The sequence below is a fragment of the Schistocerca serialis genome, chromosome 11 (assembly GCF_023864345.2).
Source record: "Schistocerca serialis cubense isolate TAMUIC-IGC-003099 chromosome 11, iqSchSeri2.2, whole genome shotgun sequence".
NCBI lineage: Eukaryota > Metazoa > Arthropoda > Insecta > Orthoptera > Acrididae > Schistocerca > Schistocerca serialis.
Window position 1 is genome coordinate 142,784,872 of NC_064648.1, and position 17,387 is coordinate 142,802,258.

At 44.5% G+C, this 17,387-nt stretch overlaps 1 protein-coding gene across 3 annotated transcripts in view; it reads left to right on the forward strand.

The window, feature by feature from the left end:
• The window catches only part of LOC126427277 (ankyrin-3-like), a 619,134-nt gene that overhangs the window by 589,572 nt on the left and 12,175 nt on the right, over positions 1-17,387 (forward strand). For 2 of the 3 annotated variants that reach the window (XM_050089546.1, XM_050089545.1), the window contains exons 2-3: positions 10,388-10,961; positions 14,677-14,823. In XM_050089546.1, the coding sequence (XP_049945503.1) occupies positions 10,399-10,961; positions 14,677-14,823 (710 nt within the window). In that variant the 5' untranslated portion in view covers positions 10,388-10,398. Of the gene's footprint in view, positions 1-10,319; positions 10,962-14,676; positions 14,824-17,387 lie in introns of all 3 variants that reach the window. The other variant, XM_050089547.1, reaches the window with a different exon arrangement.

The window sequence follows — 17,387 nt, forward strand, 5'->3', positions numbered from 1 at the left end:
CAAGTGTTAGCTATGTTTAAGCTATGCTCTCTGCAAAATTCTACCAGACGGATTCCTCTTTCGTTTGTTACCCCCAATCCATATTCACCTATGTTTCCTTCTCTCCCTTTTCCTACACTCGAATTCCAGTCATCCATGACTATTAGATTTTCGTCTCCCTTCACTAGCTGAATAATTTCTTTTATCTCGTCATACATTTCATCAATTTCTTCATCATCTGCAGAGCTAGTTGGCATATAAACTTGTACTACTGTAGTAGGCATGGGCTTTGTGTCTATCTTGGCCACAATAATGCCTTCACTATGCTGTTTGTAGTAGCTAACCCGCACTCCTATTTTTTTATTCATTATTAAACCTAGTCCTGCATTACCCCTATTTGATTTTGTATTTATAACCCAGTATTCACCTGACCAAAAGTCTTGTTCCTCCTGCCACCAAACTTCACGGATTCCCACTATATCTATCTTTAACCTACCCATTTCCTTTTTTAAATTTTCTAACCTACCTGCCCGATTAAGGGATCTGACATTTCACGCTCCGATCCGTAGAACGCCAGTTTTCTTTCTCCTGATAACGCCGTCCTCTCGAGTCGTTCCCTCCCGGAGATCCGAATGGGGGACTATTGTACCTCCGAAATATTTTACCCAAGAGGACGCCATCATTTACCCACACAGTATAGCTGCATGCCCTCGGGACAAATTACAGCTGTTGTTTCCCTTGCTTTCAGCCGTTCACAGTACCACAACAGCATGGCCGTTTTGGTTAGCGTCAGAAGGCCAGATCAGTCAATCATCCAGACTGTTGCCCCTGCGGCTACCAAAGGCTGCTGCCCCTGTTCAGGAACCACATGTTTGTTGTCTGGCCTCTCAACAGATACCCCTCCATTGTGGTTGCACCTATGGTACGGCTATCTGTATCGCTGAGGCACGCAAGCCTCCCCACCAACGGCAAGGTCAATGGTTCATGGGGGAGGGAGGGGGGAGAACTCGGGACAGAGACTAGATATAGCTAGGTGTTTGAGATACAAGTTATATGTGTCAAATGGGGCCACGCATTGCTACTAATGGCCGTAACTGTGAACGTCATTTGGTGGTTAAAGTGATTTTTTAAAATGAAATCCTAATATTGGAGTAAAGATTAGAAACATTTAACGTGGAAAAGGATAAATTATTGGTCATGGCAAGGTTCAGTGCAGGTCGAACAAGCAAATACGTCTTCAGATGTAGCATGGATTAACTCTGAATATAGGAGGGATACAGCAGAACACAATGTTAGATACAAACCAGAAGAGGTGTCCTGAGGGAAGACAGGCGAGGGACTCGCTCAGCGACTTGCACACCAGTGATCTCAGGTTTATTTATACGTGTTCTGTCTCCCAAGCGTCCAAATCACATTTATACTTGATGATTCATTTATTATTTCCAATAAACACATTAACTGAAACATAAAGGCCAAATCTCTTCTCGATTTTCAATATCCAACGTCACTAATTGGAATTTCCATGAAACAAAACACAACTTGAGAATGATCTATAATTATCTTTAATACCTCCATTATAGGCAATGATACATGATTCTTTATGCGCCTTCCAGTTTGTATCTAACATTGAATTTTGCTGCATCTTTCGTATTGTGAATTAATCCATACTAGAACGAAAAACATGATTATTTTATCTTCATTGAACCTAGCCACGACCTTAAATTATGTGCCATTTCATTCCTCAGACCCTGCAAAACACTTAAATAACCAAAACACGATGAAATAATTATTTTCCAAACTACTTTTTATTTAGCCAGAAATCTGTGGTAATGAAACGAAAGAAAATTCCAGACAATTAGATCTTATGGACCTGTACTTCTGGTTGTAGTTTCAATTGATGCTATAGATGAATCCATCAGTTGTCCCTTAGGTAAAAATTTATATCTCCGAAAGTACTGAAGTTATTCACTTGAAATCAGCTGTTCCAGCGTGAGAACCAAAATTCTGCTCTCCTCCCAGCTCCGTGGTAAGCTACGCTTTCGATGTAAGATGACAATTCGTAATAATTAGCTACATTGCAAACCCAGAGAGTGGTTGAAAAAGTGTTCATATAGCTGACATGCCCAGTTTCATCTGGTTGTTTCATTCAACTGACAGAGTGAATAAACAGTTGATCAGCCACTCACGTCTTGCTGCATCAGTGACCTGCCCGTCATCCGTGTACTGCTTGCCGTGGAGTGCATCCTTCGTTGGACCAAACAGACGGAAGTCGGAAGGTGCGAGATGCGGGTTGTTCAGCTGTGAGTGATCCACCGGTCACCCTGAATGAGAGCACGTTCCCACATCGCAGGAGTCTCAGCCGTCTGCAGCTGACCGACACGTGGAGGTCGGCCAGATGTGCACAACCTTGCTGCGACGATGGCGCTGCTAGGCCAGGCGTGGATCACCAGTAAGCTCTTCTGACGCTGACAGACACCTCGCACTACGACTCACGGTGCTTCTCTTCACTGCCAAATCTCCTCAGACATTCTGCAAGCGGATATGAAGATCTCCGATGCTCTGGTTTTCATCCGAAAGAAACTCGGTGACCGCTCTCAGCTTGGGTCGCACCTCCTTTACAGACGCCATTTTGGAGGCTACTTATGGTGCTGTCAGCTGATGGAATTCTATGAAGCTGTAGGGGCTGAAGCAGAAATGTTCCACGATGTCTCACAAAATTTCGCATTTTTCCAACTGAAATTGGCCGAGAAAAAAGTGTAGCGTTGCAGATCGAACGCCCCCGTAATTTTATAAGTAGCTCAGTTGGACGATGATTGTGCTTATGTATTTTAATCTGGGTCCTTTATCTTGATGTGGCTAGATTCTTCACAATGCCTGTCTTCTTCTCAGCATCTGGTAGCAAGAAATGCGTGTGTTTGAGAATAGCTCCTCCTTAGATTTCTCCCTGAGGTCACTGGAAATCTAATATCGTTCTCGGCCGAAAACACTAACATCTTACTGCTATCTGAGCAGCACAGTGAAGTCGCTACCACGGCCAGGACAGACACACAGCCAAACCAGTTACAGAAGTACTGGCTTGCACGTCAACTAGTTCCGAAAATGACGAAGAGATTAAGGAAATGCTTTTTGAGAGAGGAGAAATTGCTCAGATCTTTAAGCGAGATGAAAACTTGTGATGCGGCACTCGAAATTGATAGTCGGAATACGAAGTGGAAGGAAAGTTGGAGGAAAATGAATTGAATTAAGGGAATGAAAGGGGAAGCTGCCTGGCAGAATTTTGCACAGAGCACAATTTAACCACTGCTAACAGTTGGTTTGAATCATGAAAGATAATTGTGTACACGTTAGGAGTCAGAATGCACCTCACTATTTGAGACATACTATACAGTCCTAATAATTACTATTATTTGGCAAATAAAAATGTGCTCGGATCGAACCTTGTTCTCTCATAACGACTCTGGAAGTTGCTAATGTCCATTCCCATCAGCTGGAAAATTATTTCCTGAACCAGAGATTACGAGTTGCAATTTTCATTTTAATCAACGTGGAAAGAAGTCCCCTCTTAAGAAAAACTAAGAAAGACATTGTTACCTAGCAATCTATCCGGACTACGATATATTGTCTTAGAAATATTGGACCATGGTTGGCTGTCTATTCAGAAAATACTGTCTGAAAAACTAGTTTCGTCGATTATTTGACTATTTCTAGACCAGTTGGTTGATAAAGACCAGATGCCATCAGACATGTGGAATTACAGTGGAAGGCCCCATCACATCAAAAACGCCTCTCAGGGGTGGAAGAAATTGATAATATATCAAAAGCTCAGCCAAATGTTTAGTCATTAATAAACCAAGAGGACGTAGTTCTTTCGCTGATTAATTTCTAATTCGGGTGGAAAAAGAATAAAGAAGTCTGCAATTCATACTGATGAGGCGACTGTAAAGATTCCAAATTGATGGCACCGTGAAATCGTTTCTGACTTGTGTGACCCACACACGGAAATTACACTGTAGAAGAAAACATGACCACCATTGGAAATTATAAAAATATTGAAAAGTAGTTTAATGCACGTCGTACTCATTGGAAAGCTTGTAAACAACTTTAATGATGGACGAAATGAGACCACTTCCTCACGGTTTTCCTGGGAAACGACACACCGACAAGTAAATACCTGTTGCAATTTGTGGAACATTCGGTAATGAAGACCGGTAGGGCTACCTTAAAGGTCATGCCTCTCCTAGGGCACCATCACGGCACTCCTATTGAGAGAGACTCTATGAAGAAAAACCTGTGTGGGTGGACAGCAAACAGAGAACCGGTGCAGAAGACACAAATGACAAGCAGCCACATCCACTCATTCGCCCTTGGTCTGCAGACCTGCTGCAGACCACTGCACGGTGTGTGGTCGAACCACTGTCCTCCCGAATGTGAGTCCAGAGTGTCTCACCGCCGCGCCCTGCATATCTACATCTACATCTGTACTCCGCAAGCCACCTGACGGTGTGTGGCGGAGGGTACCTTGGGTACCGCTATCGGTTCTCCCTTCTATTCCAGTCTCGTATTGTTCGTGGAAAGGAGGATTGTCTGTATGCTTCTGTGTGGGCTCTAATCTCTCTGATTTTATCCTCACGGTCTCTTCGCGAGATATAGGTAGGAGGGAGCAATATACTGCTCGACTCTTCGGTGAAGGTATGTTCTCGAAACTTTAACAAAAGCCCGTACCGAGCTACTGAGCGTCTCTCCTGCAGAGTCTTCCACTGGAGTTTATCTATCATCTCCATAACGCTTTTGCGATTACTAAATGATCCTGTAACGAAGCGCGCCGCTCTCCGTTGGATCTTCTCTATCTCTTCTATCAACCCTATCTGGTACGGATCCCACACTGCTGAGCAGTATTCAAGCAGTGGGCGGACAAGCGTACTGTAACCTTTGTTTTCGGATTGCATTTCCTTAGGATTGTTCCAATGAATGGCATCTGCTTTGCCGACGATCAACTATATGATCATTCCATTTTAAATCACTCCTAATGCGTACTCCCAGATAATTTTAACTGCTTCCAGTTGCTGACCTGCTATTTTGTAGCTAAATGATAAGGGATCTATCTTTCTATGTATTCGCAGCACATTACACTTGTCTACATTGAGATTCAATTGCCATTCCCTGCACCATGCGTCAATTCGCTGCAGATCCTCCTGCATTTCAGTACAATTTTCCATTGTTACAACCTCTCGATACACCACAGCATCATCTGCAAAAAGCCTCAGTGAACTTCCGATGTCATCCACCAGGTCATTTATGTACATAGTGAATAGCAACGGTCCTATGACACTCCCCTGGCTTACCTGAAATCACTCTTACTTCGGAAGACTTCTCTCCATTGAGAATGACATGCTGCGCTCTATTATCTAGGAACTCCTCAATCCAATCACACAATTGGTCTGATAGTCCATATGCTCTTACTTCGTTCATTAAACGACTGTGGGGAACTGTATCGAACGCCTTGCGGAAGTCAAGAAACGCGGCATCTACCTGTGAACCCGTGTCTATGGCCCTCTGAGTCTCGTGGACGAATAGCACGAGCTGCGTTTCACACGACCGTCTTTTTCGAAACCCGTGCTGATTCCTACAGAGTAGATTTCAAGATTCCAGAAAAGTCATTATACTCGAACAGAATACATGTTTCAAAAGTCTACAACTGATCGGCGTTAGAGATACAGGTCTATAGTTGTGCACATCTATTAGACGTCCCTTCTTGGAAAACGGGGATGACCTGTGCCCTTTTCCAATCCTTTGGAACGCTACGCTCTTGTAGAGACCTACGGGACAGAGCTGCAAGAAGGGGGGGCAAGTTCCTTCGCGTACTCTGTGTAAAATCGAACTGGTATCCCATCATGTCCAGCAGCCTTTCCTCTTTTGAGCGATTTTGTTTCTCTATCCCTCTGTCGTCTATTTCGATATCTACCATTTTGTCATCTGTACGACAATCTAGAGAATGAACTACAGTGCAGTCTTCCTCTGTGAAACAGCTTTGGAAAAAGTCAGTATTTCGGCCTTTAGTCTGTCATCCTCTGTTTCAGTACCATTTAGGTCGCAGAGTGTCTGGACATTTTGTTTTGATCCGCCTACCGCTTTGACATAGGACCAAAATTTCTTAGGATTTTCTGCCAAGCCAGTACATAGAACTTTACTTTGGAATTGATTGAACGCCTCTGGCATAGCCCTCCTCACACTACATTTCGCTTCGCGTAATTTTTGTTTGTCTGCAAGGCTCTTTGGCTATGTTTATGTTTGCTGTGAAGTTCCCTTTGCTTCCGCAATTTTCTAACTCGGTTGTTGTACCACGGTGGCTCTTTCCCATCTCTAACGATCTTGCTTGGCACATACTCATCTAACGCATATTGTACGATGGTTTTGAACTTTGTCCACTGATCCTCAACACTATCTGTACGTGAGACAAAACTTTTGTGTTGAGCCGTCAGCTACTATGTAATCTGCTTTTTGTCACTTTTGCTAAACAGAAAAATCTTCCTACCTTTTTTAATATTTCTATTTACGGCTGAAATCATCGATGCCGTAACCGCTTTATGATGGCCGATTCCCTGTTCTGCGTTAACTGTTTCAAATAGTTCGGGTCTGTTTGTCACCAGGTGGTCCAATATGTTATCGCCACGAGTCAGTTCTCTGTTAACTGCTCAAGGTAGTTTTCAGATAAAGCACTTACAAAAAATTTCACTGAATTCTTTGTCCCTGCCACCCGTTATCTATGTTTGTCTCCCAGTCTATATACGGCAAATTAAAATCTCCACCCAGAACTATAACATTGTGGGGAAATCTACTCGAAATATTTTCCAAATTATTCTTCAGGTGCTCAGCCACAACAGCTGCTGAGCCAGGGGGCCTATAGAGACATCCAATTACTATGTCTGAGCCTACTTTAACCGTGGCCGGCCGCGGTGGTCTAGCGGTTCTAGGCGCGCAGTCCGGAACCGCGCGACTGCTACGGTCGCAGGTTCGAATCCTGTGTGTGATGTCCTTAGGTTAGTTAGGTTTAAGTAGTTCTAAGTTCTAGGGGACTGATGACCACAGACGTTAAGTCCCATAGTGCTCAGAGCCATTTGAACCATTTTTTTAACCGTGAGCTACACCCAAATCATTTCACATTCCGGATCTCCGTCAATTTCCTTCGATACTATAGCACTTCTTATCACTATAAACACGCCTCCCCCCTTGACTGTCCAGCCTGTCTCTGCGGTATACATTCCAATCAAAGTTTAGGATTTAATTACTGTTTACGTCTAGTTTCAGCCAACTTTGTCCCTAGTACTATATGGGCGTTATGACCGTTTATTAATGAGAACAGTTCTGGGACCTCTCTATAGACGCTCTTGCAGTTTACTATTAGCACATTAATATTGTTATTCCCTGTTGCATTTTGCCTACTCCTACCTTGCCGCGTCTCAGGAGGCATCCTGTCAGGCCTAGGGAGGGAATTCTCTAACCTAAAAAACCCCCATGTGCACTCCACACATAGTCCGCTACCCTTGTAGCCGCTTCACGTGTAGTGCACGCCTGACCTATTCAGGGGGCCCTACGTTTCTCCACCCGATAGCGGAGGTCGAGAAATTTGCACCCCAAATCTCCGCAGAATCGTCTGAGCCTCTGGTTTAAGCCTTCCACTCGGCTCCAATCCAGAGGACCGCGATCGGTTCTGGGAACGATACTACAAAGAGTTAGCTCTGATTCCACCCCGCGAGCGAGGCTTTCTGCCTGCACCAATTCCACCAACCGCCTGTACGAACTGAGGATGACCTCTGAACCCAGACGGCAGGAGTCATTGGTGCCGACATGAGCAACAATTTGCAGTCGGGTGCACCCAGTGCTCTCTATCGCCGCCGGCAGGGCCTCCTCCACATCTCGGATGAGACCCCCCGGCAAGCAGACAGAGTGAACACTGGCCTTCTTCCCCGACCTTTCTGCTATCCTAAGGGGCTCCATCACCCGCCTAACGTTGGAGCTCCCAATAACTAATAAACCACTCCCCCCGTGTGCCTGCTCGGACCTTGCTGAAGGAGCAGCCACATGTCCACTCACAGGCAGATCGGGCGTTGCCACACGGCCAGCCTCCACATTGACCCTCCGCCTCGTGCGCCGCGAACGCCGCTGAAACCGCCGCTCCCCTTGGGGAGAGGGTGGCCCAACCGCGCCCTGTACCCGCGAAGATGTCTCGACAGCAGGGACAGTGGGTGACGCATGTGTAACACCTGGGGTGTACCTTGCGACGCACCAGACTCCCCACTGCCGCTACACTCAGAGGCAGCAGCCTGAAGACGGCTGACCACGGCCATCAACACGTTCAGCTGTTCGCGGACAGTGGCCAGCTCCTCCTGCAGGCCACTACTTGCATTTCACACACGTTTCTCTGCCAGTTACATGGCGCAGACACGTACGAAGATTGTGTCTCCAAAATATGCTGAAGGTGATCGGGACCATGGCTCTCTGTCTTCTAATAATTCAGACGCGATCCCGCTCAGTATCTTGGCAAGTTTGTGATTACCTAGAAAACCGTTTGAGTGAAAGAATCTGCGAAAGCTCAGTCTAAACTACAGTCGCATTGCGAGTGTCACAATAAAGTAGAAAACTACACCACTGATCTCGGGATACATTAAAGATTTATAAGACAATGACGTCTGTTTCTTAGACGAGGAACATGTCGATGCTCGAAGACTGTATGGAAATGTGAACGGCTTTACAGCTTTTACCACTTAGTTTATTGACATGCAACACCACTTGGGTGTAGGAAAATACGGTAACAACGCCTTTAAACAACAGTAAAAAGTCGTTCATTATGCGATTACAACGCCAGTGTCCAAATTTTTGAGCCTATAACATTGAGTGCATACTTTGTATGGGGAGGCGAAAAAACCACAAAGCGACATAAAACGGAAACAAATGTACAACTAACGAGGGATGGGAAAGGAAGACTTGGGTTGGTCGGGTGGCTTCCAGAAGCCTGCAGTGTACGTGTTGGCCTGCGACCCTGCGCTGACCTCCGGCGCTACGCTCTGTACAGCACTGCCTCGGCGTCTCCATCCACGTCGGGCGGGCGCGACAGAAGCCTTCGGACGAATTCTTTGGCGCTCTGCTAGCACCGTAACGGTCCGGCAGACGTCTTACGCTGGTGGAATGGAGATTCTGATTCGGCACGTTTCGAAAAAAGTGGACGCCGTTCTCGCAAAACCCACTTGTCTGAATTTCGGAAGCCAGTTTACACTGTAGGGTGTGGAACTATTTCACTGACTCCGTCGTTTGCCCCTCATACGACCAGGAGAGTCAAGAGTGATGTCGGAGCTGTGATAGAGCTTACTTTGGTTTAGCCATGACGTATGTGTCATCTAATAAGTACCCGAACGTTCTGTGGGGCAAAGATGCTCTACAAACACGTCCACGCCAAAAGGAGATGCAAATTTATATTTGTGCGAAAGTTCCACAACACACGTTCTGGAAATGGAGGCAACGAGTTTCATTCCTAAACTGCTCAACCTGGAAATACCTGGGTACACCATAGCTCGCAACAATCGGATAAAATGGCGACATGATTTATGATTGTATTATGCAGCATTCTTTACCACGGAGGTGGGCGCTGCATCTTTTTCTGAAGAAAGAAGACGCAGGTATCAATCTGTTCAAAGGAGAGTTAAACATACCAATGAATTTAGACTAGTGGTTCAAAACCGCTCAAATGGCTCTGACCTCTATGGGACTTAACATCGGAGGTCATCAGTCCAATAGAACCTAGAACTACTTAAACCTAACTAACCTAAGGACATCACACACACCCATGCCCGAGGCAGGATTTGAACCTGTGACCGTAGCAGGCGCGTGGTTCCGGATTGAAGCGCCTAGAACCACTCGGCCATGGTGGCCGGTCAAGTTTAATCGTGCCTACCCTGAGACATTCACCGAGGAAACTGATTTCTGCATTAGATGTACATTGCTTCTGATCAGGTGTCACGGATCTGAGGAACTTGAGATAAGGAGGAAGAAAATTTTTCCTAGTTAGAGGTGCCACCAACTTGGATTTAAATATAAGTCGTGTAACTTTATGGCTGAAACACGTTTGTTGCTTTGTTAATTTTTTTGCTATGACATAAATAAACCATCTTTTGACTGAGAACGATAACATTTTTAGAAGGTGAAAGCAGTCTATCGTAGCACCGCAGTGGTAGTTACAAACCTTAGGTGATCGCAAAGCAGTACGGGCCCTTGTCATTTGAAGGAAACTGGTGACGTTGCAATTGATTTAGGGTGGACAACACTTTCACAGCTGCTGTTTCATACAGGTATGCATGCGCCTCGTACAAGTGTTGAGGGTGCAGTGTGAGGGCTGCTCAGTGGCACTGTGTTTCAGGACCACCCACCATGTCGGCAGTTACGGAGGTTCAGAACAACACAACCGAGGCCCTGGCCGCCCTGGTAGACGGAGGTGAAGACGCCCTGGTGACGCTGGTGGCGGGCGAGACGAGGGTGGCGGCTCACAGGGCCGTGTTGGCAGCCGCGAGCCCCGTGTTCGCAGCGATGTTCGCGCACGACATGCTGGAGGCCAGCTGCGGCCAGGTGAGCATCGACGACGTGGAGGGCCCGGTGCTGAGGCTCCTGGTCGCCTACACGTATACCCTGCAGGCCCCCCAGCTGCCCGACACGGCCGCCCAGCTGCTCTCGGCGGCCGACAAATACGGCTTGTCGGCCCTGAAGGCTGCCTGCGAGCGGCAGCTGATCTCGCAGTTGGCCGTCGAGACCGCAGCGGCGACGGCCGTCACGGCAGTGAGGCACTCGTGCCCGGACGCCACCAGGGCTGCCGTCGCCTTCATAAAGGACCACCCGCAGGTGATGGCCACGCGGGGCTGGGCGGACGCTGTGCTCGAGTACCCGCAAGAAGTCATTGAAGTCAGCAGTATGCTCGGTGAGCCACCGGCAGAAGCCTGGTAAGCAAATTCCCTTTTTGGCAGTGCTAGTGTGAATTTGACGTCGTCCTTGCTTTGTTCGTCATGGGTTTCTTTGCTGCCTACATTGCATAGCACCTTAACGTCATCTACTTAATGATCGTCAGTCACGATGCTAAGTCTCTCACTGTTTCCACTTCTACTGCTTCTTATCAATTTCGCCTTTCTCTGATTTACTCTGATTCCATATTCTGTACTCATTAGACTGTTCATTCCATTCAGCAAACCCTGTAATTCTTCTTCACTGTCACTGAGAGAATCGGTCATCAGCAAATCTTATATCATTTCACCCTGAATTTTAATTCCACTCTTCAATCTTTCCATTATTTCCGTCATCGCTTCTTCGATGTATAGACTGAACAGTAGGGGCGAAGGATTACATCCCTGTCAGACACCCTTTTTAATCCGAGTACTTCATTCTTGGTCTTTCACTCTTATATTACCTTCTTGCCTCTTGTACATATTGCAAATTACTTGACTTCTCCTATAGCGTACATGTATTTTTGTCTGAATTTCTAACATCTTGAACCACTTGATATTGCCGAACGCTTTCTCCAGGACCACAAATCCTATGAACGTCACGGAACTTCAATTTTCTTTTCATTCTCCTGTGTATTATCCTTGTCAGAAACGTGGATGCTTGAGCTGTTAAGCTGATTGTGCGATAATTCTCACGCTTCTCTGCTCTTGCAGTCTCCCAAATCGTGATGATTATATTTCTTTCAAAGTCAGATTGTATGTTGCCAGACTCATACATTCTACACACCAGTGAGAATAGACCTTTTGCCACCTCTCCCAATGATTTTAGAACTTCTGATTGAATGTTGTCTATACCTTTTGCCTTCTTTGATCTTAAATTTTCCAAAGCGCTTTTAAATTCTGATTCTAATCACCAATATTTTCCATACCGACTCCTGCTTGTTCTTCTGTCACGCCATTGGACAAGTTGTTCCAATCAGGGACGCCTTCAGTGTACTCTTTCCAACTATCTGATCTCGCCTCTGTATTTAACACTGGAATTCCCATTGTGCTCTTAATATTACCACGCTTGCTTCTAATTCTGTGGAAGATTGCTTTGACTTTTCTATGTGCTGCGTCAGTCGTCCCAAGAATCATTTCTTCTTTGATTTCTTCACATTTTTCGTGCCATTTTGCCTTAGCCTCTCTGCACTTCCTATTCATTTCATTCCTAAGTGACATATTTCTCTATTACTGAATTTTCCTGAATATTTTTGAACTTATATCTTCGATTGATCAGCGGAAGGATTTCTTATGTTTTCCATGGTTTCTTCGCAGTTGGCTTCTTTGTACCTACGTTTTTCTTTCCAACTTCTGTTACTGTCGTTGTTAAAGATATCCATTCCTCTTCAACTGAACTACCTATTGAGCTGCTTATTATTGCAGTATCTGTAGCCTCAGAGAACATAAATCTCATCTCTTCTTTCCTTAGTACTACTGTATTCCACCTCTCTGTACATCGATTGCTCCTGACGAGTCTCGTAAAATTGAGCCTACTCTTCATCACTGCTAAATTGTTATGACTCTATATCTACTCCTGGGTATGCTTTACAGTCCAGTATCTGATTTCAAAATGTTTGCCTGACAATAATATGGTGTGACTTTAAACCTCCCATATTTCGGTCCTTTTCCAAGTATACCTCCTCGTCTAGTTATTTTTGAACAGACTATACCAGCTATTACTATGATAAATTTACTGTAGAACTTAACTAGCCTTTCTTCTCTCCTATTCCTATCATCAAGTACATATTCTCGTGTAACCCTTTCTTCTACTCCTTCCCCTACGATGGCGTTTCAGTCACTCAATGACTATTACATAGTACTGAATTACCTGTTCAATATCCTCACTTTTTCTCTCTCTCCACCTTCAACTTGCGTCATCATGTATACCTGAACTATGCATGTTGTTGGTTTGCTTTTGATTCTCATGAGAACATATCTATACTCACTTTCTGCCCTGCCTTTCTATTGATACTGAATCCTACTGCTGTTGCTACTACCCTATTCTCATGTGACCAGAAATCCGTTTCTTATTTTCTGGCTCCCAACCACATTCGAACTCCTAACTTTCCAGCTCCAGAATCATAGAACGTTATCCTTTCGTTGGTTACTCAACCTTTGATCATTGCCAATTCTTCCTCATTTAGGAGCAGTTTCAGACCTCAAGGGAAAGAGAGTGCCCTGAACCTCTGTCGGCCCCTCCGCCCTCTTTGGAAAGGCTGTTGGCTGAAAGAAGGCGACACCTGATGCTGGAAGTCTTCAGACACCAATGCTGATGATTCGTATTCAAAATTCAAGTGATGGTGAGGTTCAAACCTGGGACTGAAGACTTTCCTGATTACTAAAAAAGACGCTACCCCTGGGTGACTGGCCCCAAAGAGCAGGGTGTGACTCCCTGAGATATCCAGTCAAGCAGGAGCTATGAGCACTGGGGCTACTCATGCACACTGGGGGCAAACAAGAAGAGAATACTCCAGCCAGCACAGTAACATTGTCACACTCAAGGCTGTGCCTTACAATCACATTTCCTTCTCGTCTCTGTTCAGCTATCGCCCTGAATATTTTCCGTGCATTCCCTTTAACAAAGCAGACAGGAAATCTCTGCCCCCTGTCTTTTTTGAAGTTCCTTGTGGCGTTACCAGAGGTCGTCCAGGGAATCCTATCAGGTTTCCTGCTACGGGCATACAGCAGATTATATTCGCTGTTCATCTACAGGTGTACGACATATCTCCCACAATGTCAGTATTGATGTGACGTTTTCATCCAGCTATCATTTGTTGCCTCTCTCTCTCGGATACATATGCTCCAGACAAGTCTATTTTGTTTCTTTTTAAATTTAAAAAAAAATCCATATTCAGTAGACTACAGGTTACTTCGCAAGTTGTAAACGTTGTCCATCAGATAAAATTGCATACACTGTGTAATCCATTTTTTTCTTTTAATGGTGGCCTCTACTGCAAACTGCTCAACACAAAAATTGTTGTTTATGTAACACATCACCAGTGCTGTCTTTTCAAGGAATCGAATTGTGGAGACATTACATGCGTATATACAGTTCTATTTGCTTTACTGAAATCCAAATTTTGAATATACTCTCGATAACTTTTATAGCATAGCTCTTGTAATTCTTGTCCATCTTCTTCATTCCCTCGGGCTTCACATCAGAGTGCCTGCATATCCATGACCATATAGTTTAAACAGTAAGTTGATACCCCAACTTATCAGTTTGTTTCTCTATCGCTGGATCTCTCTCTCTCTCTCTCTCTCTCTCTCTCTCTCTCTCTCTCTCTTCCTCCTGTGATATAATTCAGCATCCATATATCAGTTTTCAAATCACCTCACAACCAAAAGTAGCAGCCAGATGACTTTAACTGCTTCTAAATTGTGTCTGATAGTTGTTCTGTCAGGGCAGCAGAATTGTTGGCCCTGATGTTTGGGATTTGGTTTGTGCTTCATTGTGAACAATTTGTTGTTTTGCATCTCAAGCTATGCCATTGGGGTATATAGCAGAAGTAGTGCAGAAAAAGACCAGTTAATTGGTGGTACAGTCACCTTAAGTGACAGGATGGTGTTGTTGGCACTGTGTGTTCTGTTGCCCTGGTGGACAGTCCCTCAGCTGTATCGCCTGCAGTGAGCCCCTGTGTGAACACACCCGCGCACACAGTGTTTCTCTGTGCAGCTCGCCGACCGCCACAGGGGGCGGGTCCACCCCCAACTCTGACAGTCAACCCCACAGCGGCCACAGCCGGACTCCTGCTGCAGCTGCGCCTCCCACGTCTGCCAGACACACCCCTCCACCTGATGACGCAGCCGTCTCTCGCTTCCGGTAAGTTGTGTTGCCACACGTCCCCAAGTCTTACCCTCAGAGTACTGCTTATTTTGGCATTAACCAGCCGATATAGTAAATAAAATAAAATACAGATTCCTTCAGTTTTTGGATAGAGGTTACAGTTGCCATTAAACATCACTTATTTCTCACTTTTTTGGCTATGATATTTTGAAGATTGAGCACATGTGCAGAAGATTTCTCGCTCTCTGTATTTGCCGTGAGAATTAAGTTCAGTTCAGAGTCGCTCAACTTTAGCTACGTAGGAAGTGTCACATACAAATCATACCCATTTCCAAAGATTCTTTATATATTGATGTGTTGAATCTAGATTTTGTTTTTAGTGATGATTGTGTCTCTTACAAATTGATTCTGAATTAAATGGGTATGCAAACGGGATGTTTCATACAATTCCACTCAACAAAACTTACGTGAATGGTTGTAGATATAAGTTATTGAAGACACTCAGGAAGAAATGACGAAAGAAAGGTAAACAGAAATAAAAGTAATAATTACAAAGTTATTATTTAGTACCGGTATGAGCATGCAGCTTGTTTTGGGTATGTCTTAAAATGTAATTCGAGTATTCCTTAAATGGTTCCCTAGTGAGTTACATCTGTAGTGACTATTGGAAATCCGTGCCGCACTGGAACAGGAACCCAGATTTGCTGCTTATTGCAGGCAGTCTCCGTGACCAGTCGGCTGCCTGAGCACACCTCCACTTCTGACTCAGTGTCTCATCGACACTTGCACTAGAGTTTATCCCGAGGGACTTGTGGGAAGAGTAGCAAAAGGGAAATCGAATCGGTGGATGTTACCCTACTGTAGAGGATGTACATGAGAACCTCTGGTGGGAGTGTTTGCAAACCATGGGTAAAAAACATCATCCACAACGGTAATTCCATCTACGCCAACAAACGCACTCAGCTGGTCTAATGGTTGAGGTATCTGCTCTCGAGAAGTGAGAAATGCAGTGGGTGTGGCTGAGTGGAGATGCGTACAGCACTGTATGGCTCGTCACTCGTAAACAATTTCCTGCAACTGATGATGGAGGTCACCAGGTGTGATGAGTAGTGGTTTTCATTCACCGAGGAGACGTTTTGCATAATTCCATGGTATAGTTAACTTTTATTTTTAGAAATGAGCAACCGACGTGGGCAAAGATAGTTGATCCTAATGAAAATATATATATATATATATATATATATATATATATATATATATATATATATATATATAGTTTCCACAATGATGGTGGTGCCACTACAGCGGAGTTACTAAATAGAGTTTTCCTTAATTCCTTCACGAAAAAAGGCAAAGTAACTATTCAAGAATGCGAAACCAGAACAGCTGTTAGCGTGAGTGACATAAAAGTATATATTTTAGGTGTTGTGAAGCAACTCAAATCACTTAAGAAAGGCAACTCTTCTGGTCCAGATGGAATACGAATCAGGTTCCTTTCAGAGTATGCAGACACAATAGTGCCTTTCTTAGCAATCATATACAACCGTTCACTTGGCGAATGGTCTGTTCCTAAAGACTGGAAAGTACCAAAGGTCACACCAATACTCAAGAAAGGAAATAGGAGTAACCTATTGAATTACAGACGCATACTACTGACCTCAATTTGCAGTAGGATTTTGGAGAATATACTGTACTCGAACATCATGACTCACCTTGAAGAAAATGACTTATCGATACATAACCAACACGGATTCAGAAAATATCGTTCTTGTGCAACACAGCTAGCTATTTATGCCCATGAAGTAAGGAGTGCTGTCGACAAGGGATCTAAGATCGATTCCATATTCTTAGATTTCCAGAAGGGTTTGATACCATTTCTAACAAGAGACTATTACATGGTGTATACGACCCGGAAGATCCGGGAAAGACCTAGGAATTTTTTCATCTGCAGGAAAACCAGGAAAAACGGGAATTTTCTAGAATCCCGGGAGTTTTCCATTGATTTAGTTTTCAGTTAATTTTTTGTCATTTTGACTGGTAATAACCGATACTCTAACAAAGGACATTACTGTATACCGCTACTGCAGAATAATACTGCAGCAACAAAATATGAACGAGGGAATGAAATATAAATTCCAAAGGAAATGCTTCATATATAAACAAAAAACACACAGCGCTCATACAAGTGTCTGCCAACAGCAAAATGTGTGAAAGGCTGTAGGAAGACAATGCAGTGCTTAGTAACAACAAAGTACCTCCGATGAGCGTTAAGTCTCAACTGTTCACATCAGATTCATTTAAGCAGTTACGAGCGGAACCACGCGCATGCGCAGTTGAGTCGTGTCTGAGTAGTACCTTCTCCCGCTTCTGGAAACAGGAATGTCGCTGTTGGTTCTGTACGCAGCAAACCGGAGTATCTGAACCAGGCGCCAATTTCTGTGGCGAGGGGGGGAAATTCGTATTGTTGAGGAAATATCATAGATCCAGGGTTGATGCGCAGATCAGGTTGACTTGTAGTGGGGAGGGGGGGTGATCTGTGTTCACATTTAGTGACTTTGCTGTTTCCTCTTTGTTCACTGCTGTCATGTCAAATGAAAGAG